Below are 25,808 nucleotides of genomic sequence, written 5' to 3' on the forward strand. Positions count from 1 at the left end.
ACTGATGACGTAGAGCAGCTGGCGTCGTTGCCCTTTACCAAGATGGCCACCCGTCGGGCGGCCAGGGCTTCCCAGAAGACCCCACCCCCCCACCCCCCATCGCGCCTGCGCGCTCCTCCCCGCTCCTTTTCGGAGTCCCGGAGAGGGGCCTGCTGGCTGATTGTGGCCTGAAGCTGGGAGGTGGTGGCCCTCGCTGTGGGTTGTGTGGCAGGTAGAACAATAAGAATCATACAACTCAATATAGTCCGTACGTGCCAGGAACTGTTCTAAGCGCTCTGGCTCTGTCGATTGATTTAAAACCCACGAACAGGCTGGAATCCAGACGCAGGAGGTCATTTTGTCTAAGATCACACAGCTTCGCTAAGAAATAGAGTCCAAACAAGACTGTCCCAGAGTTTTTTTAATCACGTTACCTTTAAAATGGTGAAATGCATGCTTAGCCAAGGAAAAAGGATCTGGCCTTCTGTCCTGGCACCTGCTTTATTGAATACCTTTCTGCTAGTCATGCTGGCCCAGATGATCTCTGAATGCTGACAACCACCCAGCTATGGTTAACCCGCGTTCATCGACTCAGCGTTTATGTGCTGGGACACAGTAAGTGCGCGATAACGCTTAAGTGAGCATAGTAAGTGCTCATTTATCTCAACGAATCCTTGCAACCCCGCCAAGAAGTTGCTTCTCCCAGTGTGTAGAGGATGAAATTGTGGTCCTGAGATGCTAGAAAGTGGTGGAGACTGGACCTTAACCAGGTGTTTCTGACTGTGGGGTCTTCAAGGGGTTCCTATGTGGGGTCTTTTTGGTCCCTAGAAGGGCATCAGGGGTTTGGGTACTCTGTATACACCTGAAAATCACTCCCAGTAGACATGAGTTGTCCAACTGTTGTGGCCACATTGAGTAAACTTGTCACCACCACCCCACCCTGCAGAAACGTGCCTGCGTGTGCGCGGATGCACGCGGACTGCAAGATCCGTGAAGGCGGTGACTGGATCTCCCTTGGTCACAGTTAGATCCCCAGCACCTGGACCACAAGTCCGGACATAAAGTAAGCATTCAGTAAATATGTGTTAAAAATCCATAAACTCTGTGCCAGGCCCTTTGCCAAGCACAGAGGACAGCTTGTTTTGTTTTGGTTTTTTTTGAGAGAGGAAGAGAGCAGGAGTAGGAGAGGGGCAGAGAGAGAGGGAGAGAGGGAGAATCCCAAGCAGGCTCCACACTCAGCGAGGAGCCCGATGCAGAGCTCGATCCCACGACCCTGAGATCATGACCTGAGCCAAAATCAAGAGTTGGATGCTCAACCGAGCCACCCAGGCGCCCCAACGAGGACTTGTTACAAAGGAAATGTGAGAGGAAAGTGCTCAAAGGCACAGAGGATCTGGAGGGTGGTGAAGAGGGGCTTCGTGTCAGCTCCAGACTTTGGGATGTGGGGAGTTGGGGAGCAGAACCTCCAGGAGGGCAGGGTCTGGATATGTGGCTAATGCTGTATTCCCAGGGTTTAGACCAGGCATGGCATACGGTAGGTGCTTAGTAAATACTTGCTGAGTAGAATGTGGGGTCTCATTCTGCTTCTGAACAATGTTTTCTGCAGGCTTCTGTCTCACGTGGTAACCTCTAAACTACATTCACTTAATATCTGTTGAGTGAGTAATGGAAGCTATAGGTTTGAAAGGAAAGAATTGTCCTGCTTAATGGTTTCCACCTCTAGAGGCAAATTTGAATCAGCTGTGGAATTTTCAGGAAAAAACAAAAACCCCCAGAAGAGTGGAGAACTTCAACCAAATCCCGGTCTATTGTGCTGTGACCCAAGCCTGTGTACTTTTATTTTTTATTTTTATTTAAAAAAATTTTTTTTTAACGTTTATTTATCTTTGAGACAGAGAGAGACAGAGCATGAACGGGGGAGGAGCAGAGAGAGGGAGACACAGAATCTGAAACAAGCTCCAGGCTCTGAGCGGTCAGCACAGAGCCCGACGTGGGGCTCGAACTCACGGACCGTGAGATCATGACCTGAGCCGAAGTCGGACGCTTAACCGACTGCGCCACCCAGGCGCCCCAAGCCTGTGTACTTTTAATGATTTTCAGCACAGCCAGAGTTGAGACTCTCTGTTTAGGTCACTGACGGCAGAAACAGATTCAGGTGCCACTTAACCTTCAGCCTGTGCCCACGGCAGACATCAGCAATCGATCTCAGCTCTCAGGAATCTTAGAACTGAGTTCGAGGCAGCCATCATCAGTCCCCTGGAGCTGTGGGAGGAGCTGAAGGGGACAGGAGCAGGGCAGGGTGTCACGGTCCACGCTCCCTTGACACCATGAACCTGAACCTCTCTTGAACTTCTTCCAGGCCGTTGTCTGGAGCACCTCTTTGAGGGTGGGTCTCCCGGGCAGGCCTGCCTCTGCATCCTGTCCCCCGACCCCCCACTCACTTCCTGACATCCCATGGTATGGTGACTCTGTGTGTCGTGAGCCTCCTCCAGCTTTGTGTCCCCCTCCCCGCCCCCCAGCCAGGAGGGCCCAGCCCCGTGCCTGGGGCAGTGCAAGCACATCAGACTGCTCCCCAACACACATGCCTACGTCGTGGGGTGTGGACGAGACAGGTGGTTCTGACCAAGCTTTCCGAGGCCACTCCGGTGGTTCCTTCCGATACCCACTTGGTCGTCCTCATGCCCTGCCCACCTAAGTCGTCTCCTCCCTTTTCTTGTGAGCTCAGCGGTCCCCAACAGATGCCACCGGGGCTTTCCACCCTCCTTTCAGGGCAACGTGGACACGAGGGGAAGCCGAGAGGTTCGGTGGGCCTCTCCCACCCTTACTGCTGGTCTCGTTGCCTTCCCTCCCTCCAGCCAGATGAGGCTGACGCGGCCCCCCCCGCTGTCCCAGGGGAGGAAACCGAGGCCCGCAGAACCCGGAGAACGTTGGATCGAGGCAGGTGCGCCCAGAATGCCAAGCCCGCGGCTCCTCCCTGAGCCCAGGATCCCGGTCACACTCACCCTCTTCTTCCCCACAGAGTGTGCCCAGAGCCCAGGGTGGGGACCAGGCGGGAAGGGAGACAGGACACCAGCCCCGGAGACACAACGGGGCAGCAGAGGTGAGGAGGAAGAGAGACTCATGCGAAGTGTTCTTTTTTATTTTTCTTTCTCAGGCCAGCTGCAGCTTCCGACCACAAAACCTCAAAGCACTAGGGAAGGAGCAGATGTCAGGGTGGGCGCGGGGACGGCCCTCTGAGCTCCAGGGCCTGCGGTCTATCCTGAGAGGTCAGGGCTGCAGGACGCCGTGGGGGTTCCCGGCACCGGAGGGGAAGGAGCCCGCCCCCACGGGGAGAGCAAATCTCAGCGGCTACGTGTGCTCAGGGCTCGGCTGGAGGACAGGTGGGAGAGACCGAAGCCAGTCTCGCGACTCAGCCGGTCAGGAGGCGGGGGACCAGATGCTGACCCCCGACCCCTGGCGGCACCCACGGCAAACGGGTCTGTGTCAGAGATTCTGTGTTTGGGGTAGAGAAGGGCACCTCTGGGGGGGGGGGGGGGATTAAATAAACGGGCAGGAGGCAAGGGGGTGCAGCGAGAACAGAGGGGGACTGTCCGGCCGGCAGGCCCAGCCTCGGGGGCCCCGCGGCAGTGCTGAGCCCGCACCGCGGCTTGGGGAGACTCCTCTGCGGGAAGGGAGGGGAGGTCTCGCAGCCAAGGTCTCGGCCCCACGTCTCTGGGCTCACGCGCTGGAGGGGCGCGGGGGTAGAGAAGACGGGGCAGGAGGACGGGTGCCAGGGAGCTGGGGACGCTTAGCGCAGGTCTTCCTCGTCACCCTGGATCGTCTTCTTGATGCGAAGCAGCATGGTGGTGAGCCACTGGTCCAGCCGGGAGATGGAGTCATACTCCTTCACCTGCGACACAGCGGGGGAGGTGGCAGAGGGCGCCGGGCCCACAGCCGGCCCTGACGCCCTCCTCGTCCCCAGTCCCAGGTTCTCTGGGTGTTTCCCGGCCAGCCTCCCTGAGGAGGAGCAAGGGGAGGGGGGCTCCCTCTAAGGCTGCCTTGGGGCAAAGAAAGGATTTCTGCGGCATAGAACGGTCCAGCTTCCTTGTTTTCTGGGTGGGAAACAGGCCTGGCCCCGTGAGGGCGGCCTGTTCCGGACGCCACGGGGATGGGGGCCTGGGATGGGGGCCTGTCGCCCTGCCGTGGCCCTGCTTCTCCCTTCTCTGTGGCTGATCCTCCTCATGTCCCACCCACCGCCCGGGGCAGGATGGACCGGAGGGTAGCGGTGTAGGATTCCTGAAGGGCCCCCAGGAAACGTGATTGACAGATGCAGTCCAGACGACTGGATCAGGACCTGACCTGGGCCCAACAGAGTTCCAGAATGTTCAGAACAGAGTATGGAAAGGAAGAAACACCTCCGTGGGGTGGTTCTGTTACGGAGGTTGGTGCTGGAAGAGGGAGCCCTTCACGACGCGTCCCCCTCCCTCCCTGCTCCTCCCAGCTGCTCACCTGGGGCACCGAGTGCCGCAAAGACCTTGGCCTTCAGGGGCAGACACACACGGGTCTGCATCCCAGCTCTGCCCCCAAGGGGCCGAGGACGAGTCCCCGCACCTCACTGCCATCATCTCTAATGTGGGGAGAACACCTCCCTGTACCTCTGGGGCTCCTTGGGAGAATTCTGGGGTGACTGGACAAAGGAATTCACAGCCAGGGCCGGGGACAGGGCCGGGGCCAGAGAAAGGGTGGGTGGGATTCCCAGGAGAGTGTGTCTGAGGAGGGCGGGCCCCGCCACGGCCACTCACCGCTTCGGTGTAGCTGTCAATGTTCTGCTCCTCGTGGGCGTCTAACAATTTCTGCAAGAAAATGGCAGGCAGACGGGTCAGGGGCCAAGGCCGGCCGCGTGCCTGACCTGGACTGGATCCACCCGTTAGATCCACGCCTGACCCGGCGGTGCAGGTCAGGGGCTCCCGTGCCGGGAGGAAGGGGCAGTTTCCAGTCCTGCCCTGTGCGTGTGCATGCAGGTGTGTGCGTGCGTGCGTGAGATCACGCGGCCTCCCAGCTCTGCCGTCTCCGTCGCCACCCGAGCCTTACTTTTCCCAGCTAGAAAACGGAGGCCCACACAGCACAGGAGGGAAAACAAAACACAGACGGAAGACCCTTAAGAACCACCGCGCAGATCTCGGCAGTTACGGTGACTGGAGCCCGCGGCTGCCCTCCCCCGCTGCCCCCAGCCCACCCAGCACTCACTTTCATTAGCGTGCACTCCCGGGAGCCAGAGAACGCAGGGAACAGCTCCTCATACTTCTGGACGGCGAGCTAAATGTCACAAGGGTGGAAAGAGGAGACAAGCTCATGAAGAGGGGCCATCGGAGCCACCGGCCTGGCAGCCAAGGGGACCTGGAGACACCTGGCCCCTGAGTCCTTCTCTGTGCCCCTCCCCCAGCGTCACCTGGCTCTGTGCCTGGCGGCACCTCCGTGGGGCTGTGCTGGGCCAAGCGTGGCTGCAGTGACAGCTTGTGGGGAGGAAGCGGGAAGGGTTTCCCAGGCCGGTGCCCAGGGCAGGGGGCAAACACCAACCGCCTCGCAGGAGTACCTCCTACGTGCCAGGGCTGGTGCTGGGCACTTCTCAGTTAACCACCGTGAGGCCCCGGGGAGGGCCACGTGATGGGGACCCCCGTTTTGAAAGCGGGGAAACGCAATGACCTGCTTGGGGCACAGGGGACGTGGGGGCGGGGACGTGGACCGGCCCGACAGCAAAGCCTGAGCTCTCGCCCACAGCGGGAGCAGGGGCTGGCGGCCGTGCTCAGACACACCCCGAGGCTGAGGGCGGGGTGGCCGGAGACCCCAGGAAATGCCGAACCCGGACCCCGAGGACTCCAGCTCCTCCTCCGGCTAGGCCATTCCCTGCCCCCTCAGCCAGCACTGGCTCCGCTCTTGCCGAGAAGCCCTGAAAATGGGTGGTGTGGGCACGCGTGCTACAGTATAAATCATGACTCTGGGAGTCAAAGATCTGGAATCCAGCCCTGTGGCCTTGAATAAGGGGCTCCGGCCTCAGCATCCTCAGCTGTAGAACAGGGTAACAGTGGTGCCGACCTCAAGGGACGCGGTAAGGACCCAAAACATGCTCTCACGGAAGAAAAAGCCTGGCACCAAGTGAGCCAGGAGCTGGGCAAACTCAAAAGCTACGGAGACCGGGCGCGTGACACCAGGAACAGAAACACGCCAGTGAGAACGAGGCGTGCCATCCTGTCCTGCCCACAGCTGACTGCAGGCACCAGACGTGAGGGAGGGGCTCACCCCTTGCCAAGAGGGGTCTTGGCCTAATGACAGACCCAGGGCTCCGGGGTGGCCACTGGGAGGAGGGGGAGGCCCTGGGTGGGCCCACGGGGCCGCGCTCACCTTGGCATTGAGCATGTCGATGCAGAAGTGACAGAGGGCCGCCTTGAAGAAGTAGTCCTTGGCGCTGTACTTGAGGAGGGGGCTGTCCATGGCATTGGTTCCCACCTGTGCGCATGTGCAGGTGGCACCATAAGCTCGGGGCTGGCAGCCGGGGGGTGGGGGGGGGTCAGTGCGTCTGTGTCCAGGCTGAAGCCCGGTTAACCCGAGACACCAAGGGCAGGGAGACCGAGGACCAGCCCAGAGAAGTCAGCCAACGGTGTGCGGGCGGCCACAGAGCAGCGTGTGACAGGGGGGTGGGCTGCCACAGGGCCGAAGCCAGGTGTCCGTGCCCGCCCCGCCGAGGCAGCCGAGATGACGAGATGACAGGGAGGTGGCGGCCCCACTGTCAGGCCCGAGGGAGGCAGACACACTGGTGGGCAGAGGGCGGCAGGAGGCGGGAACTGGAGAGCCGGCGCCCGCCCCCCTCCCCTCCAAGGCCAGCTGCCTGCCTTTCTTTTGGCGGCGCCCGCCCCGCCTGCCCCTCCCAGCCCAAGGGAACCTGCACACCCGTGGGTCGCTCCCTTCCCGTCCCCCCCACCATGCCTCCTGGGGGCTGCTCAGCCACCTCCGGCCACCCCAGGCCTCCGCGATTCTTCCCGTTCCCTGGGCCTCCCAGGAAGCTCTCTGTGAGACGCGCACAGGGGAGAGGGCACAGAGGAGAGGGCGGCGACACTGCGGGGAGTGGTGGGTGGAGAGGTTTTGCCAGGGAGGACAGGATGAGCGCGGGGAGGTAACGGAGGGAGCACCGTGCAGGGACGACAGGCCACACCTGTCCCCACCTGCTCATAGATGTCAATGGCCTTCTGATACTGCTCCAGCTGAGCCGCATAACCAGCCACCTTCAGCAGGCACTTGTTGGCTGAGCTGTGTGGGGCGGGGACAGAGGCAGAAGTCGGTGGCGGTGGCAGTGTTGGGGGGGGGGGGGGAGCTTCCAGGGGGCTGGGGAGGGCGGGGGGAGGGGCGGGGGGAGCCCGCTGCCCGGTACCTGTTGGACTCTTCCCCTTTGTAGTAGTCTGCAGACTGCTCGTAGTGGGCGATGGCCTGAGGAGACATGGGGAAGCGATGCAACCTTTGTCCGCCAGGGGCCCGGCCCTGCCTGGGGCACGGCAGGAGCCCCTGACCCGTGCTCGGCCAACGCCCCATGCCCCCTTCCGGGCACCAGACGCCTCCCCCAGTGGACGCGAGCCCCGGCCCAAGGGGCCCCAGCCGCCGCAGCGCTCCCCCGGCAGCCAGGCAGGGCCTCCCGACTCTCCCTCACCTTCTCGATGTCCACCAGCTCCGTCTCGTAGATCTCAGCGATGGAGATGTGGTGCTTGGCCGCGATCGTGAATCGGCCCTGGGTGGGATGTGGGCAGGGGCCATCTGTGACGAGGGACGTCCCCAGCACCCCAGCCCAGCCCTTCCTCGCCCCTCCAGGCCCCCGGAGCCGGGGATTTCCTGCCCCTCAGCCACCGGTGAGGTGTGCATGAGAAGGCACCGAGGGGCCCTAAACAGGAGGCTCCAGGGAGAGGCCTGGTCTCTGCGCTGGCCCGATGCGGTGACCCTGGGCAAGCCCCCCCACACACAGCCTCCGTGTCCATCCCGTCCACAGGGGCACAGGTGGGCGGGGCAACGCCAGAGATAATGTGGGTGCACAGGTACCTGGCAGAGGCCCCGGCCTGAAGCAGCGCTGGACAGGGGGCCCAGATCAGGGGAACGACCAGCCCACGGTCACCCAGTAAAAGCCCTGGAGAAAGTGGGTCCGAGCATCCACACCGCACGGGAATTTCTTGGCCTCCCATTCCCCCCGTGTGGCCGTGGAGACGGCCCCCTCACAGGCCAACAACCCCCAGCTTCCCCCGCAGACATGCACGGCTCTCCCCAGGGACGGCCCTAGCTTCCAGAGGAGCTAAGCACAGGCTACCAGCTTCTACCTGGGGTGGGGGGCAGAGGGGCCCGCAGAACTGGGCTCCTGGCCGGCCGTTTGGCACACGGGGCTGGTCTACGGACACCCGCTTGCCAAGGGACATCGGGAAAGGGCAAAGCCCCGGGCTCGGCGAGGCCTAGTTTCGGGTCTCAGCAACTGCTGTTTGCAGGCACGTGTCCCTGGGCAAGTCACGTTGCTTGTCTGGGCCCCCCATCCCCGTCAAATGGGGTAACACTTTCCACCTCACAGGGCCGTTGCAGGGGAGGATTGACCCACTCGGCGGAGGGAATCTGGCGGCCGCTGTCGCCGCTCTAACTACAACACTCCAGTATGGTACTGGACCTGGTAGGAGGCAGGACCCGGTTCCGGCCTGGGAAGGGGTCTGGCGAGACAGAGGCAGAGTGTGGAGCGGCAAAACGCAGAGCGGATGGGAGCCGGAGCCCGGTTTTGGTCTCTGGTCCTGGCTCCCTGGTGGAGCTGCCTCTGGGCCTCATCTGTCGTGGGGATGCTCCCCGGGGACAGGGCGGGGGCTGAGCCAGCTCTGGGCCCCACCTCCCCTCTGGCCTGCTAATCAAATGGGGTGCAGGAGGGGAAGGACCAGCAAGGGGAAAGGCCCCCGATAGCCGTAACTTCTACAAACGTAACTTCCCCTGTGCTGTGGCGGGAGCTGTCAGGAGCCAGGCCGGCGCAGGTGACCACCACCCCCCCCCCGCCCCCCACCTGCTCCTAAAGCTGGCGCCAGGGAGGGCAGGCTGGAGCAAGGTGTAGAGCAGGAGGGACGAGACAGGCAGTGGCCCTTACCATGTCCGTGTAGATCTCGATCGCTCTCATCAAACAGTTAATGGCCTCTGCGGAGAGAAAAAGGGAAGCAGGGAGAAATGAGAAAGAGAGGTTATTTCAGCAGAAGCCAGAAGGAGGAGGAGGAAGAGGAGAAAGCAGAGCAGGTGTTCCGCTGTGCCCTCGTGGCCATGGCCGTGGCGGGAGGGGAGGTGAAGGGACACCTGAGCCCCAAGTAACGCTCTTAGACTAACGTACCGTGCCGCGGACTGCTACCTGCTGAGGGCTGCCCTCTCCCTCAGGCTGCCACACTGCCACCACCTTCCCAGCAGCCCCAGGGACCGACACGGTCAGGCTGACAGCCAGACTCCCATGGGTGTCTTGAGCCACGCCCGCCGAGGCCCTGCCCTCCAGGACAAGGGGTCCTGGCCAGGGACGGCCAAGCCCGACACCCGAGGGACGCCCGGGTTCCACCCGGACTCTGGTACCCCGTCACTGCGGGACCCCGAGTCTGCCACGGTCCCCTGCACCTGCCTGGCCCCCATCTCGGGCAGGAGGGGGCTGGACACCGGGACCCTGAGGCCCCTCTGGCTGGAATCCCCATCATTTTCTCAGCATTCAGCACAGCCCTCTGTTCTCCCCGCCCGCCTTCACCCGCCGCGTGCCAGCTCCCCACACCACAGGTGTCCCCAACGAAGCGAACACCAGGGTGGCCCGTGAGAGACAGAATTCGGCTACCTTTGTTGCACCACCTGTTCCAAGACCTTAAATTCGGCTGTTGCTTTTTTTTTTTTTTCTCTTTGACACGTTATTTGGAGGAGAGAGAGCGGCGTGAGTGGGAGGCACTTTCTAGCAGACAGAGATGAGCTCTCAGGCTAGATCTCTTTTAATGCATCTCAGAAGAAAGGGTGCTGGGGGAGGTGCGGGGGGAAGGAAGAGAGCCCGGACAGACACGGGATGTGGGCTCCGTGCTGGGGTGGGCCTGGAAGGTCCCCCTGCCATCCAGGATACCCACAAGGCTCCTGGTCCACCCCCAAGGTCCCCCACGGTGAGCCGGGCCCGCTGGGCTGAGGGGCCACAGAGGAGCCACAGAGGAGCCAAGCCTGGCCTGCTCTCAGGGCCCCAAAGGTCTCATGACCCAGGGAGACAGGTGAGCAGAGGCTCTTAGCCTCAGACTGGGGCTGGGCCTTCAGGGAGTCCACAAGCTCCCCGCCCCCTAAGTTTACAGGCAAAAAGTGGGTGTGTGTCAGCCCTACTCTGGGGGAAGGGGTGTCTGCAGGTTTGATCCAATTCTGAAAGGCCTCTGGGGGCGCCGGAAGGATTCAGAGAACCATTCTGGTCAAGGATGGGAAGCAGCTGAAAGCTCAAGGCGCGAGAGAAGAAGAAAAGGAAGCAAAAAGGAAGCAGAAGAAGAGAAAAGGGAGAGAACGCAGAGGAAAAGGGAGAAAAAATACAGCCGGAAATAGTCTCACTTTAACACAGGTGCATATTTCGAAACACAGCGTTTCTGGATCTGACGAGCCAGCACCGGGCCGCAACACAATGATGAAAATAAGGGCGACAAGGAGCCGGCTCCGCACCTCCCACCCCTGCTTCATCCTCCACCCCAGGGGGTGCCGGTGGCTCCCCCTTCTGGAACACCAGGGAGCCCAGCCTGGCACCTGGCCCAGGGGGCAAAGGTTGCTCCCGGTGAGAGACGAGCAGCCCAGGAGGGGGACCGGAGGCCCCCAGCTGTCCCCACGGGCCTGCTGGCACCAGGCCCGAGTGCTGTCGCCAAGGCTCGGTCCCTGCAGTGGCAGAGGGGGCAGAAGGCTCACCCCCTCCCCCCCCCCCCCCCCGGCGGCAACACGGACTCACGGGGTTAAGTCCCCTTCACGCCTGCTCCCGGCTCAGGAACAGCTGTCCCTGAAAGCAGCGGGCTGCCCGCCGACGCCCCGGGGAGAGCGCCGGCAGGCAGGACACCGACAAACTAGATACAACCAGCTTATCTCCAGTCACCAGGACCCCACCGATGAGCGGCCGGCGCACCCCTGGATGGGAGCCAGCCCGGGACGGGGGTGGCGGGTGCCATGGCCCAGAGGGGAAGGCCTGGCTGAGGCATACTGGGAGTCATGCGGCCCGGGGCCCCGGGCCCACCTCCTGTGCTCCAGCGGCCCCGCCGTCCGGCTGCACTTGCTCGTATCAGGCCTGGGACTCAGCCCGTCCCAGTGAAACGGGGGCAGACCGCAGAATCCCACGGGGAAGTGGAACGTGTTAAAAAGAGACGCTACCACGTCTAACCACGCAGTAGGCACGCCCGGGCCTGGCTATCAGGTGGCTATAGGAAATCGGGGAGCCGCTGACAGCTATGGGCATCACTCCCCCGCACCCCCAGCCACCAAGGGGGTGGGCAGGCTGCCCCCGGCCCGCACTCTGGGCAGACTCGCAGAGGGTGAGGGCGGTGACAGGCACCGAATCCTTTCCTTCCACCCTGGCTGGCTCTGGCAGGCCTCCTGAGCGGCCCCAGCCGCCTCTCCGGGGAGGGCCCTCCGGGACTCCCGTAGGAGGTGCTGACACAGGACACAGGCCTTCGAGGCAGGCACGGTGGCCAGCAAGGCCCCAGGGAGCTGGCCACCTGCTCGGGGAAACCTGGCAGGGTTCCAAGTGGGCCCTCCAGCTCTGTTTCACAAGGCACAGTGCCAAGAGGAGGAGGCTGGGGGAGGCCGGGCCTCTGTCTGATGGGAGCCAAGGGCCACCCCTTCCTAGATACTTATCACACACCAGGTGCCGCACTGGGCAGGTCCGCGCGTTCTTTCACACTCGGTCTCTGCTTCACCAGACCAGGAAACAGACGCCCAGAGGAATAAGTGACTGCCCAAGGCCACAGGGGCACAGGCTCCGTTCACACTAGGGAGACCACACTCAGCCACGCACTCTGTGAGCCACTGCGGGGGCGGACGACAGCGAGGCAGCGGTGCTGGGACTCGGCCCCAACGCCCCTCCCTGATTAGCACCAAGAACCTGGCACTCCAGCCGAGGAACTCAGTCCTGGCTCTGCCCAAATCAGGGTCCCCTCCTCACCGCTGCCCCTCTCGTTCTCTGAAAGGTCCTTCCCACCCCAAATCCACCCCCTCCCCACCTCAGCTCCCAGGGCAGCAAACCGTGTCCGCTGATCCCCGGAGAAACCAAAGTGGCCCCTGGGCTCCACGACGGCCATGTCGGCTGCTTTCCCACTGGGGCAGGGACGCCTCGGCCACCCTCTGCACTTACTAAGGCCAGGCATGGGGGCCACAGGCCCCGGACCAGAACCCAGCACCCAACGCACCCCCTGCCGTGCTGAGCCTCAGCTGAAAAAGCTCAGATCGAAAGCCAGGTGACGAAGGACGCGGCGTCGGGTGGGGGCCCGTCCAAGGGAAGGGCCGAGGTTTGTTTAAAGAACAAATAGCGCTGTGCACGTGTCACAGAGCCTGGCGCTCAACTCCTGCCCCAGAAACGAGTCCTTCCAGTCACCCAGGGGCAGCAGGTGAAGGCCCAGAAGCTAAGGCAGCTTCTCCAGGTAGACCAGTTTCCCCGGGGACAGAGGGAAGGCTGAGGTGGGGAGTTCCCGGGGGGATGCGGGCGGGGAACGGACACAGACGTCCCTGGGTCGTCGTCACACTGTCCACGCAGCCTGCGGTGGCCCACCCCATCACAAGGCCTCTGCTCTGGTTCTGGCCAGGCCTCAGCTCACCACATGACCCCTCAGGCCAATACCTGTGACATACCCAGCTACGGAGCAGTGACCGGTCAAGCCTGGGGACACAGAAGAGCCACTTGGTCTACACTGATCAAATCCCCGACTGGGAACTAAATATCCCCGGGTACGGGTAACGGATCCGCCAACAATTCCCCAGCGCTCGGGTGTGGCCCGCGCTCACCGATCCGTGCAAACACCTCTCTGACTCTCTTGGGAAGGACAGGTCTTTACTCCAAGGTGCGGCATCTCCTTTTCTTTCTTTCCTTTTCCTTGAAACATTCACATGTTCCCTATTCTCTTCTGAGAGCACAGTGACAACGAGGGGTCACTTGAAGAAAACGTCTTCACGCTTGCTAAAATGAAAAAGTTAGCCACCTGTGTCTGGCACCAGGATGAAAAAAATGAACTAAAATTCCAGCTCCACAAAACCCCAGAGTCTGGTCCCCGCTGGGCTGTGGGACAAACGGTCTTCTCACCATGAGTCAGTCCCAAACCGGGCTCCTATCCCCAAACACTCCCGCATTTTAAGTAACTTGTTCTCTGGCAACCGCATCTCGGGCTCCGTTCTGATCCCCCCCCAAAGCGTGTTGGGAAGCCAGGTCGGGATAATTTCCGCTCCTTTTTCGGCATCAACTCCTACCTGGCCGGTCTTAGAACCCCTCCCACCCCCTTCTGCATGTTAATTCTGACAACAGAACAGATTTTCCTCTCTCCTTGGCATGCGGCGGGTCTGCAATGTAACTCCCACTCCCAAATGCTCCCGGCTTCGGGAGGGAAGCGATCGGCTGTGCACACCGAGCAGCAGGGGGAGGCGGAGGCTTGGAGCGGGATGCAAATGCCAACCGGAAGGGAGCCAATTCTGAGGTTCAAGCCCAAGCGTCTGCCTGCCAGCCTCCTGCCAGCCTCCGGCGTGTGTTGGCCCCTGGAAAAAACCAGAGCCTCGCGGACACCGGAGGGCTTCTCCGGGGAGCGCTCGGCTGGTGCGCGGGTGGCCGGGCCCAGCGTCGCACAGAGGCTCACCTTGGGGGTCAGCTTTCTTGAACGCGTTGCCGGCGTCCACGAAGCAGGTGGCTGCGTCGTGTTTGCTCTGGAGCTGCAGGTGCAGCTGGGCGGCCTGGCAGAAAGCGTTTCCGGCAGCTGGAACAGAAAAGAGTGAGCTCAGCCTTAGCGGGGCTCCACTTATCAGACGCCGCTCAGACACTGCCCTGGGGAGGCGGCTCTCTTGAGAATGCAGAGGGGCCCCGGGGGGGGGGGGGGGGGGAGAGACAGGCCTGGGTTGAGCTGAGGTGGAGGCCTCGACTTTGGGCCTCCTGACCCCGGGGCCGAGGCTCCGGAAAGTCCGTGAGGTGGACTTGGAGGAAGAGGGAGGCCCCTGAGCCCTGGGCATGCGAAGAGACGGCCAGGCCGAGGCCAGCTAAAATCCCACAGCCCTGGTCCCAGCCTTTGCCGAAATTTCCAGGGCCACCATTTCTAAAAAACCACAGAGAAGGCAGGCAGGGCCGAGAGCTATGAAGGATATACAAACTATCGCCAACTAAGCCCAGCAGTGGCCCCATGGGACAGCAGGGACTCGGGGACAAGTGCCCATGGGCAGAGGGTAGCAGTGACCACACGGGAAGCCCAGTCTGTCCCGTCCTTAGTTGCACCAGTTGGAAGCCATTCTGGTCACACGTCTGTCTCCTAAACCGCCTTGTGGCGTGCAGGAGACCACGGGATCTCTCCTCCTCCAGGGCTGGAGAGTGGGGGTGCGGCTATGCTAACCAGGGAGCTCCAACCCCCACCTTCAGCTCAGCCGGCCTCCGCCTGACCCCATGCTTCCCTTCATCCTCCTCCAGCAGGATCCGAATCACAGAATTCCTGAGCCGGAAGGGGACCAGAGGGCCTGACTCCATCCCGCAACTTCAGAGCAGCAGGAAAGACAAAGCAGCCCAGGTTCTCAGTAGGCAGGATTTATCATTTTGCAGGGCTTGAGTGCAAACTGTCCAGGAGAGTAGCGTCATTGGAGAAAAATGAAAAACAGCCCAAGGCTTTTATTTGAACAGCTGGAGGAACAGGGCGGGAGTAACAAATTTGAGGGGCAAAGTACCATCTATGTGGCTGAAAAATAAATATCCTGGGGTGCCTGGGTGGCTCAGTCGGTTCAATGTCCAACTTCGGCTCAGGTCACGATCTCACAGGTTCATGGGATCGAGCCCCAGGTCAGGCTCTGTGCTGGCAGTGCGGAACCTGCTTGGGATTCTCTCTCTCCCTCTCCCTCTCTCTCCCTGCCCCTCCCCGATTCCAGCTTTCTCTCTTTCTCAAAATAAACTCTAAGACAAACAAACATTTCTTTCTCTGATGGCACCCCATCAGTTCGGGAGCGTAAAATTATCCCTGGCACGTGGCTTTACGCACGACGTATTTTGTGATAGTTCAGGAAGAACTCGCCATTTCCAGGAAACCAAAAGCATCCTCAGAAAGCGAGGAGATCCGTCCTGCCCGGGGCCCTCCCCACTGCTTCCAGGGGCCCGTTTCAGGTTTCGTCTCCTTCTAGTCAGCAAGTTCCTCCCTGGGTCCCAAACCTGAACCTGTCTTCACTCAATTTCCTCTACCCCGTCTTGCTGACGCTCCAAGCTGGAGCCCTCTGGCAGCTCCCAACCAGACTTTCCACCTTTCTGGCCTCTAGGGGCCCCTCCCTGCCTGCCAGCCTCTCTTTGGGGGAGCCAGCCACGTTCCAGCCTCGCCAGGAGTCTGACCACAACCTCATGGCCAAAGCCAGAGCGGCCACGACTCCGATCACACTCCACCCACCAAGCGGAGGCGCACGACCTGGGACGCTCTCTTCGGGCGGATGCCCTCCTCCAGCATTAAGCGACCTGACATCGTCAACCTGCGTCCTCCCCTAGTCAGAGTGAGAACACAGAGAGGGCTGTGGGGGGCACCTCCTCACTGCTCCTGAAGTTTGCTAATCTGCTGCCCAGAGTCCTCTGTGAGCTTTCCCTCCACTCCGAGGTGGAGGCAGTGCAGCTAGCAGGAAGGACACACGCGGCACTCCCGGCCACCATGTCTCCGGGAGTCCACACGACGGCCCCGTGGGGGTCGGGACCACCGTCCCTGTGGTCCTACTGAGGAGGAATCACATTCGGAGGCGTCGAGTGACTTCCCCAGGGGCACACGGCCAGCCTGCGACCCAGACCTAGGTCACACTGGCTTCAAAGGTCACAGAGCCAGCATCGGGGCAGGTTAAGTGCTCCGCTCTGGAGTCGGAGCTCTGCCTTCCGAATTCTCACTCCGTCACTTGTTAGGCGTGGGGCTGGGCAAAGCTTCCGTTTCCAGCCACGGGAACACGGACGGTACTGACCCTCACAGGGCTGCTGTGCCGATTCATTCGATCACAGAATGCACGCCTGGCGCTTAGGAGCGTGCTCCACAAACGGTTAACGATCACTGTTAACTGAACCACTGGAATGGACCCCCGAGCCTAGAATTCAGAAACCCCTCAAAGAACAATCTGGATCTGCTAATCTATCTATCCTTAGCCTTAGAGACCTCTCTCCAAGGTCTTGTGACCCAGGTAAAATAACCCAGTGAGCTCAAAAGGAGCCAATGGCAGGCCGATGGGCTTCTGAGGCCAAAGATGGCATAGAAAGGTGGCGGGGTTGGGGCAGGGGGGTGGCGCTGCAAGGCTAACCCCTGGGTCAGGCCTTCGGGACTGGAAGCGGAGGGAAAACGGGAGACTCGACCACGAAGGAGTTGTAGCAAAGATCACATACCGCTCCAGTTTTTGGCCATTTTGAACATGTTTGCTGCTCGGGTGTAGATCTCACAGGCTTCCTCTATTTTGGATGAGCCTCTGGGGAAAGAAGGGGCAAGATGAGACAAACCCGTCTGGTGTTGAAGAGCAAGCAAGCATCCCGCCCCGGGGCCAGTGCAGACGCGCCCCGGCCCCATCACTTCCCCGGGAAGCCCGCTGCAGCCCAGGCCTCCTCTGGGGGCTCAGGGGAGACCGCGTCCGTGGCCTCCGCTCCCTGGAACAGAGACACGCTCGCTGCCGGGGCCCTCCCGGGGGAGGCGTGGGCCACCCTCACTCCGGGAGGGGGGGCTTCCAACCTCCCCGTGAGCCCTGCCTCTGACAGTCTCTTCCACTTCCGCTCGGTGACCATGGGTTCCCAGGCTCTCTGCAAATCCTTACCCCCACCCCACCTCTGCCAATAGACTGCAAAGCATTCTGGGGGAGGAGCCCAGCTCTGGATGCCTTGGCCATTTCCCAATGCCTTAATCCCACGGCTCGCACGCTGCGGTTGTTCAGTGTAGACCTCTTGACCCTGCACGTGTGTCATTACTACTGCAGGACTGAGCAGATGTACGCAAAAAACTAGCCACAGCATTCTTCTCGAAGGTGGGGTCTACGGGAACCCTACAGAAGTGGGGGGGGGCAGGCGTGGCAGACAGGTTTAATCACCACGCACGCCGCCTCGCTAGTACTGTCTGAATTCTTTATCATCTGCATACTTTATCTATTAAAACGTACAGGGAAGAATGCAAACAAACAAACAAAGTACTTCTCTTTTTAAATGCCAAGATTTACATTTGGTTCTGTGGCCCAGCAATGAATTACATTTCTGCCAATTTATCCCAAGAAACTAAATCAGAAAAGTTGTAAGGATGTTCAGTACAGAATTATTTAAAATGGCAAAACCACCTTCAAAGAACTTATTGTGTAAGAGTAGGGGCCTGAGGGGCACCTGGATGGCTCAGTAGATTGAGAATCCGCCTTCAGCTCAGGTCATGATCTCACGGTTCACGAGTTCGAGCCCTGCGTCGGGCTCTCTGCTGACAGCTCGGAGGCTGGAGCCCGCTTCAGATTCTGTGTCTCCCTCTCTCTCTGCCCCTCCCCTCCTCGTGCTCTGTCTCTCTCTCTCCCTCAAAAATAAATAAAAACATTAAAAAAAAAAGAGTAGAGGCCAGAAACATACAAAGGAGTACACTGAGGGGGAAAAAAAGAGCGCTCTGTCTGGGCAGTTTCACCCTGACTTCCTGATCTCCCACGCAGGCGGTGCATATGAAGCTCTTCCTGAATTGGGGGACCCTTCATTAGAACCTCGTCTGAGTCCCCACCACGTTTCTGTCCTTCCACCTCCAATACTGCAACCAGGCTCAGCCCACAAGGTCAAGCTCCCACCGCCCACATCAGCAGTAGAAAAAAAATCCCACACGCTCAGTTCTACCAAATGGATTTCAGATTCTCTCTTCGCTGACATCAACCAGTATTTTGTCTTGAAGAAGAGAAGACGGGTATTTTCCAGCAACAGAGCCACACAGATCATTTTCCCTGTTGCCCCTCTCCCGTGTCCGCTGGCCCTGGAAACTCGCCGGCCCCAGCTGTGGCTGTTGGGGGAGACCTCCGTGGAATCTGGGGGCACGCCTTCATTCTGCACCGCGAAGGCAGAAGGTCCTTTCCTTCCGGTCACCGGAGCTGGTCACGGTAATCAAGCCAGAGCCTCCCAGCCACCCTCCCCTGAAGATTTCCCTCAGGGCTGGGTGCGGCCTGGAATCGTGCTTTTCAAACAATGGTCCTAGGTGATTCAGAAAGATCAGGTGCGTTCGGGAGGGGAAAAAGCTGACCTGGACCCATCGCTTTAGGTGACCTAGGGGACCAGTTCCGAGTCAGGCTGTGTCAGCTGGCAGACACCCCTGGTCAGGCTAGCTAGGGCTGGAATCCAGGGCCCGGGATTCCGAATCACAGCAGGTAAGGTTCTTCTTTAGATGAAAAGTCTCTGCCTGCCGGGGCTGTGCCCATGCCGGTCCCCTACCCTCCGCTGCTCCACAGGAAGCGCCCCGAGGACTGCCCTCCCACACTCACTCTGCACGGTTCCGCGGTCTTCCCTGGCCAACCTCACCCCAGCTGGCCCAACACACCTTGGGCTTGGGGCCCCTGCTTGGAGTGACTTCTTTAGAACGCACTCTGGGCCTTGGAGAGGCGAAGAACCTTCCCGGGCATAGGGTCCTTTGAGGCCTAGCTACAAAATCCTCTGGGGGACCTTCTCGGGAATATTCTCTTACTGAAAGGGGATGGACGTGTTCACCGACCGAAACCCTAGGTCTCCTCATCCCACGGATCCCCTGGCTCATCCTTCCCTTCTCTGTGGCAACAATTAGGTTCTATCCAGGTTCAGACGTGCTCTGAAAAAAACCTCGGGCTCCTGGATAAGCAGAAATGGCCCGACCCACCGAGAGGCCCAGAGCCGGGTGATCAACAATGAACAGTCGGCCCCAGCTGGTTTGTTTCAGCTCAGCGGGACAGAGTGAACACAGAACACAAAGCCTGTCAGCTGCCGGCCTGAAATTCTGTGATTCCACGCCAGGCCTGCTCTGGGTCAACCATTCTAACCGCGGACTGGGAAAGCCAGAGGGATTAAGGTCTGCTCAGGCCTGCCTCCTCCCAGTAACTTGGGGCCTGCGATGACAGGGGGAACCCCTGGAGTCCCATCCCGTCCGTTCAGAAATGGAAATGGAGCTCTCAGAGGGGGCAAGTGACTTGCCTAGGGTCACTGGCAGGCCCTGAAGGAGGAGCCATTCGCACAGCTGCTTATTCACCTGGGGAACAAACACGAGCCATTCATTCCACTTATTCGGTGGATGACAGCAGTAAACAAAGGAGAAGGACCCGGCCCGCAGTGAACAGGAAGTCAGCGAGGCGATGTGAGGAGTAAGCAAGCACAAGAGGGACTGGGGGAGGAGGGGGTTCCCTGGTCAGGCACATCAGGGCAAGCCACTGGGAGGACGTGAGATTTCAGCTCGGTCCTCGAAGGTGACTAAGGAGCCACCCACGGAAAGAGGGAAGAGCATTCCGGACGGCAGTCACACAGCACGTGCAAAGGCCCCAGGACAGGAACAAGCTCGGCCAGGTCAAGAACAGCAGTGGGCCAGGATGGCTGCGGTGCAGGGAGCGATAGGAAATGAGGCCGAACAGGCAGGTAGGGGACCCCCATGCTGGAGGCCAGGAGAAAGGTCTGGGCCCTGTTCTAACACAACAGGGGGGTTTGTGGCAGAGAGAGTGACCGGGAGGAAGCAGCCCCCAGCTCCAGCGCTCTAGCAAGCTGTCTCCCGGCAGGGAAACCTGCGGTTTACTCCAGGGCCTCTCGCTGAGGTCAGGTGGGCTCAGATCCCTCACGGGAGCCTGGCAAACTCTCGGCCAGAAGAGCCCAGGCCTTCTCCCGTGCCTCCTGCAGGACATCCAGAAAAGCTAGTTGGGCAGGCCTCTCCTGAAGAGCCCAGCGGCAGCACAGGCGACAGCTGACTGTCCCTCCCCCACCGACCTCCCCCAAGCTGCCTCTGCTTCGCTCTCCCCATCGGGCGGCTCGGCTCTGAGCCACGAGCCACACCACGAGCCACGCCGGGAATAGAGGGAACTGGTTTGGACCGGCCTGGTGGAGGGCTGTCTATAATTACCCACTCGGCTCTGCTCTCTGCCCCCTCCCCAGGCAGAGGAAGCAGTCTCTGGGCTCCCAGGCGCAGCCACCAACCTCCAGTGACTGCCATATGGAGAGGGGAGCACCGTGCCAGCAACGCACAGAAGGCCCGGTGGGCCGCGGGCCAGGGGGGGTCCGCGGGGCAGAGCCTCCCGGCTCCTTCCTCTGTCCCCTGGGCACTTCCTGCCTCCCAGCACCGGGCCACCCGCCCCACCTGCGCTTTGCTCCAAGCCTCACGAGGCAGGGCAGGTGGATCCCCTTCTAGGTCCTCCTCACTCCCCGCAGTGCCACAGCCACTGGCCCTCCGTCGGCGCCTCAGTTTCCCAGATCCTCCGTTGTCCCGAGTGGGGACGAATGGACCCCAAAGGCCCGTCCCCACCCTGACCTTCTCTGCCGTTCTATGTATCTTCTCTACGTTATTATGATGACCTAAAGCACCCCGCCTGAAGCAGCACCGAGTTCCTCACAGTAAGGCTTTGGGTATTTTACTCCTGCTTCACTGAGGAGGGAGCTGAGGCTCGGACAGGTCAAGGGGCTTGCCCAAGCTCACGCTGCCAGATGGCGGCAGGGACCAGAAACAGGACTCGGGTCCTGGAGATCCGGTCCTGCCTTGCTTCTCACTCACTCACGAGATCTGGGAGGCTTCCTTCCCTCTATCTTCTGGAAAGTAAGAAAGGGGGGTGGGAGGGGGCAGCTGGGTGAGTCGCCGGGTTGAGCGTCCAACTGAGGCTCGGGTCATGATCTCACGGTTCGTGAGTTCGAGCCCCACGTCGGGCTCGCCGCTGTCAGCACGGAGCTGGCTTCGGCTCCTCTGTCCCCTGCTCTCTGCCCCTCCCCCTCTCGCTCTCTCAAAAATAAACATAAAAAAAAGAGAGAGAGAGAGAGAAGGTGGACAAGGTCCCTGCCTGCTCTTGCTTCTCCGCCAGACTGAACAGCCAACGCCGCCGTGCGGATTTCCCTCACCCACAAGCAGACTCTGTTCTCTGCTGCAGCCATGCCGAGCTGCCGCTGGGCAGGGGAGGGAGTCATTAAACCAGCCCCCCACGGAGCCCCCCGTCAGTGCCGCAGGCAGAAGGAACACGGGAAAACAGGGCCAGAGCTGCGGGATCCCTGGGCAGCTCCTCCCAGGCCGCCTGCAAAGCTGAGCCGCTCGCTGCCTGCCCCGCTCTGCGGGCACCACCTCCTCCGGGCCTCGTGTGTCTGATCTCCTGGGGGCAGAGCCCCGCCAACACAGGCCCCAGGAACGACAAAAGAATAAACTGTCACACACACTAACTGCCCGGTTCTGACACCATCGCAGGACACTCTTGTGACGTGCCCGTAACAGATGGAGAGCAGAAATAGAATGGACCCCGGGGTCGAGAGACCCGGGCTGAAATCAGTTTCGGGCACCTTTCATAACTGTGGGACCTTGGGCTAGCGATCCCAGAGCCTCAGTCTGTTGACCTGTAAAACGGAGGCAACGAAACCGAACCGGGAAGAGCCTCTGCGGGGAGGAGGGACGACGCGTGCTCAGTACCTGGCACCGAGGCCAGAACAGAGCAGGTGCTCAAACGGCTGCTATTACAAGGAGGAGGAGAAATCCAGTCCGAGGGCTGCCGGCCACCTGGCAACGGGAATTCTAGAGTCACCTGGGGTGCTGGAAAAGCCGGGGGCTGTGATGAGGCCTGGACTCAAAAGCGGACTCCCGGCTCGAGAGCCCCGGTTCCCTCTGTGTCTGGGGGGGGGAAGACTCCGGACCTGGCGGGGCTGCTGGAAGCACGCGGGCACCTGGGAGAGTGGCCACCACACAGCAGGTGCTCAGCTGGGCGCTTATCAGGCTGGCAGGGAGAGCACGTTCTAGAAACATTTACCTAGCTCCAATCTCGATGTGGGTTTCACCTCCCCCGCGACCCCCAGGTTAGCCAGGAGGGGGGGCACCACCTTCTGGTTTCCACAGAGCCCGGGGCCTCCGACCCGCCCCACTCCTTCTTACGTCCTGCTGAAGGTGCGTAGTTACGGGCCACTGCTTTCCTGTGAGCTCACAGGCAGGGGCCGACGTGGCCCGGCAGGTCCCCCTCTGGTTCTCGGACCGACGCCCCTCTGCGCCCCAACATGACTTCGCTGTAGCCCCAGAACCGAACGTGTTTCCTTTTCTTAAAAAATGTTTCTCAAAGGGCTTTGTCTCTCAGCTGTCCCGTCCCACCCAGGAACACTGGAAGTTCTGCACGAAAGCAGCAGTCCCCTCCGTCAATAAAGGCAGAACCCCGGGGGTGCAGCCGAACCATGGCCGGGTAGCCCTGAAACCTCGCATCCCCTCAGGAAAGACTTGTGCTCTGGGTCTGGGCAAGGGACACCGAGTTTTCAGCTGTGGATCCTGACAGCTGGCAGGGCTCCCGGGGGTGGCTGGTGCCTACAGGCGGTTTAAACGGGAACTGATTTGTCAACATTTAATCTGTAGAAATGCGCTCTTTGTATACCAAACCCCCTGACATCTGTACGTTTCCAGCACTTCTAACTCAACGTCCAATAAGATACTTAGTAATAGTAAGTACTCAAAACACAGAGATCAGGCTCATCGCTTCACATGCAACCCTATGAGGTAGGTATCGCTATGGTTTTCATTTCACAGACGCAAAAACTTCCTACCAATGGTAGCATCCAAGTGGAAAGAAGTTTTTCTCTTGGATTTTGGTCAGCAGGGGATGGGGGGCAAGGGAGGAGGCATCAGGGCCAAGGAAAAGCCCCAGGGAACGGAACCACCATTTGGAAGTTGTACAGTTCCAAACAGGGCACAGCAGGGAAGTTTCTGGATCCATCTGAAGCCCTGGGGCAGGAAGAGGGAAAAACTGTATCTACCCCATCCCCGATCCTTTTCCGCAATTTGTGTTTGGCTCAGGAAATCTCCATCTTTTTGCTTCCAGAGTAGAAGTTTGGGCTGCTCCCCCATTCCCTACAGCTCCCCTCCCCAGGTCTATGTGCACTGGCTGGGTCGAGGGGGGGGAGGAAAGAGCCAGAGGAAGATATACAAGGAGCTCTGATCTACTAACTGGCTGGTACTGCCTCCCTCTCGGGCTGCTGGTGCACAGAAGCCCTCTAGCGTCTGGGAGCCCAGAAACAGTGAAGAACAAAGAAGGCCCTCACGTCTAAGGATGCGAGGTTGTCTCAGATCCCAGGTGGGGGCTATCCTACTTGGCCCGTTGACATGAGCAGAGACCTCTCAATTTGGAATGCCGTCACTCCTGATGGTTCTAAAAGGGGAGGGAAACGCATGAGGGATGGGCTGAGCCCCAACACTCCCTTCTACGGTCCCTGAAGCCAGTGGGGGGGGGGGGGCTTGAGAAAAGGCAGCTGTGAAATGCTGCGCACACGGAAGCCTGGCTCCAGAGGGGCGGGGGGGCCAGGAGAGAGGGCTGGCCAGGAGGAGTCCTCCCGGCTGACCTCTTGCCATGCTCCCAGCTCTTAGGCTCCGTCTGCGCCTCTGCCTTCGCCTTGCCCACTCCTCTCTCAGCACCGTCTCAACTGCTCTTGGCGCTCGAAGGGTCTGGGATGCACTCATTAAACAGCGGGAGAAAACTGCCATGGGGGGCAGGGAGGAAGGAGGAGTTCTGGGGTGGGAGTTCCCTAACTTAGAAATTCCTCTTAAGTTGGCCCCCATCTTTCTTAAGTGTAGCGTCCAGAAACGGGCACCAGCCTCGGGGAGAAACCAGTGTGGCAGCAAGATAGCTTTGGGATCAAACAGACCAGGTCTCCTACTTACCGGGGAACCGGGCAAAGTAATCTGTCCAGCCCCCCAGGAATGTTGTGACGGTTCAATGCAAGGACGCAGGTGAAGTGCCTGGCCCAGGTCTGACTCAGAATCTGAGTACTTAATAATAAATATTACCTGGTGTCATTACCATCACTGCCTGCACTCCCCGACCCAACTTCTCCCCCACACCAGCTGCCGCGGTCCTTTCTAAAAGGCAAATGGGAACCGTCCAAGATCGGCCCCGTTATGGACTGTGTCCCCCCCGCAAATTTCACGTGCCGAGATCCTAACCTCCAAGATGATGACATGAGGAGATGGGAGCTTTTGGGGGGTGATTTGCTCACCTCCCAAAGGGGGAAGTGCCTTTAGAAAAGAGACTCCAACGCGCTAGTTCACCCCTTCCACAACGTGAGGACGTGGTGACGGGGTGGCTGTCTACAAGGCAGCAGGCCTTCACCGGACATCATATCTGCCAACATCCTGATCTTGGACTTCTAGCCTCCAAAACTCTGAACAGTTAAATTTCTGTTCGTAAGCCACCCGTTCTAGGCTATTTTGTTATAGCGGCTCACACGGACTAAGACAGGCCCCCCCCCCCCCCCGGAAAGTCCTCAATGCTCTCCAGCACCTCAAGTCCAGGTTCTTTCTCCGGTTCATGCAGCTTTCTCTCAAGCGCCCTCAGACGTCCCAGACTTGGGCGCCCCATCACTCCCAGGATCACCTTGGCCCCGACCCTCTCACCATCACCCGGAGCTCCTGCAAATCCGCTGCTGCGCGCTTTGGAGAAAGGTCAATCCCTCGGGCAGGTGTCCTCAGTCCTGGGCCCACTATGCCCGTCAGGTATCCTTCGAATACGTTCTCTAGAGCTCCAAAAGACTTCTTGACCCGGCTGCTCTCCCAAACCGATCCCCTTCAAGGCCTCAGGTCATGTTCCCTCGGCCCAGGTTCGCTCCGGCCTCTTGGCCCATCTTCAGCCTGGGTCCTCTTACAGCCTCAAGACGGTGTTGCCCGTTTGGCTGTCCTCAGCCCACGGCCCTCCCACCATCTCGGGAGGTCTCTCCTCAAACCGAGCTCCCACAGCCCGGGCCCCCTGGTCCTTGGCCGGTGTCCCCTCTACCACTTTAGACCGTGGCTCCTCCTCCTGGAATCCCCTCCGTTCTCTAGGCTCGGGCCCTGCGACTCTACTCCGCCGCTTCGGGCCATGACTCCTTCGTCCTCTCAGCGTAGGTCCCCGCCGACCCCTCGGCGCGGTTCTTACCCAAACAGGCCCGAGAAGAAGGACTGCGAGTTCTTCACTTTGCGCTCCGCCTCGGCCAGCAGCGCCATCGCCTCCGCTTCTTTCCCGGAGTTGTCCATGGTGGCCGCAACGGTACTCAGCAAACGGCCGGACCCGGGCCCACGGGGTACTCAGCCGAGGCCCGGCCGCGGTAGTCAGGTCGGGGGAAGCTTAGCGGGCGGCGTTGACGTCGCACCGGCGCGCGCCGCCTGCTGCCCGGCACCATGTGATCTGCGCCGGCCAACCAGCGGTCTGGTAGCGAGGTGCGCCCCTGCCGGCCACGCCCCCACCGGCAGGCGCACACGGACCCGTGACTCACCGTCTCCAATCGGCGAGCCGCCGCTTCAACGCTTGCGCAGACAGCCGCGTAGGACACCCCACTCTTCCTGGTGCGCCCTACGATATCCCACGTGACTCGCATAAGCCAGTCGTAGTCCCCGCCGTCAAAGACCCGCCCCGAAGTGCCCGCCCTCTGGCTCCTGCTCCACCAATCAGCAGCATCCTCCGTCTCGGCCGGTACCTCCCCGCGGAACTTGCGCCCCAGTCAGCTGACCACC

The 25,808-nt window shown here is 60.5% G+C and overlaps 1 protein-coding gene and 1 long non-coding RNA gene across 2 annotated transcripts; one reads left to right on the top strand and one right to left on the bottom strand.

Moving 5' to 3' along the window:
- Window positions 1-144: 144 nt before the first annotated feature.
- Window positions 145-3,635, top strand: LOC125153184 (uncharacterized). Its single transcript, XR_007147426.1, has 4 exons — window positions 145-594; window positions 926-1,042; window positions 2,749-2,920; window positions 3,134-3,635. It is a non-coding gene; the product is annotated as an uncharacterized LOC125153184 (long non-coding RNA).
- On the bottom strand, window positions 3,098-25,487 carry NAPA (NSF attachment protein alpha). The gene is made up of 11 exons (XM_047836084.1): window positions 25,234-25,487; window positions 16,547-16,626; window positions 13,815-13,931; window positions 9,104-9,150; window positions 7,655-7,732; window positions 7,382-7,437; window positions 7,176-7,260; window positions 6,358-6,462; window positions 5,206-5,274; window positions 4,761-4,811; window positions 3,098-3,868 (listed from the first exon to the last, which is right to left on the bottom strand). The coding sequence occupies exons 1-11, from the start codon at window positions 25,329-25,331 to the stop codon at window positions 3,767-3,769; spliced, it is 888 nt and encodes a 295-aa protein (XP_047692040.1). The 5' UTR covers window positions 25,332-25,487; the 3' UTR covers window positions 3,098-3,766.
- Window positions 25,488-25,808: the final 321 nt, after the last annotated feature.

This window comes from Prionailurus viverrinus, chromosome E2, assembly GCF_022837055.1.
Source record: "Prionailurus viverrinus isolate Anna chromosome E2, UM_Priviv_1.0, whole genome shotgun sequence".
Taxonomy (NCBI): Eukaryota; Metazoa; Chordata; class Mammalia; order Carnivora; family Felidae; genus Prionailurus; species Prionailurus viverrinus.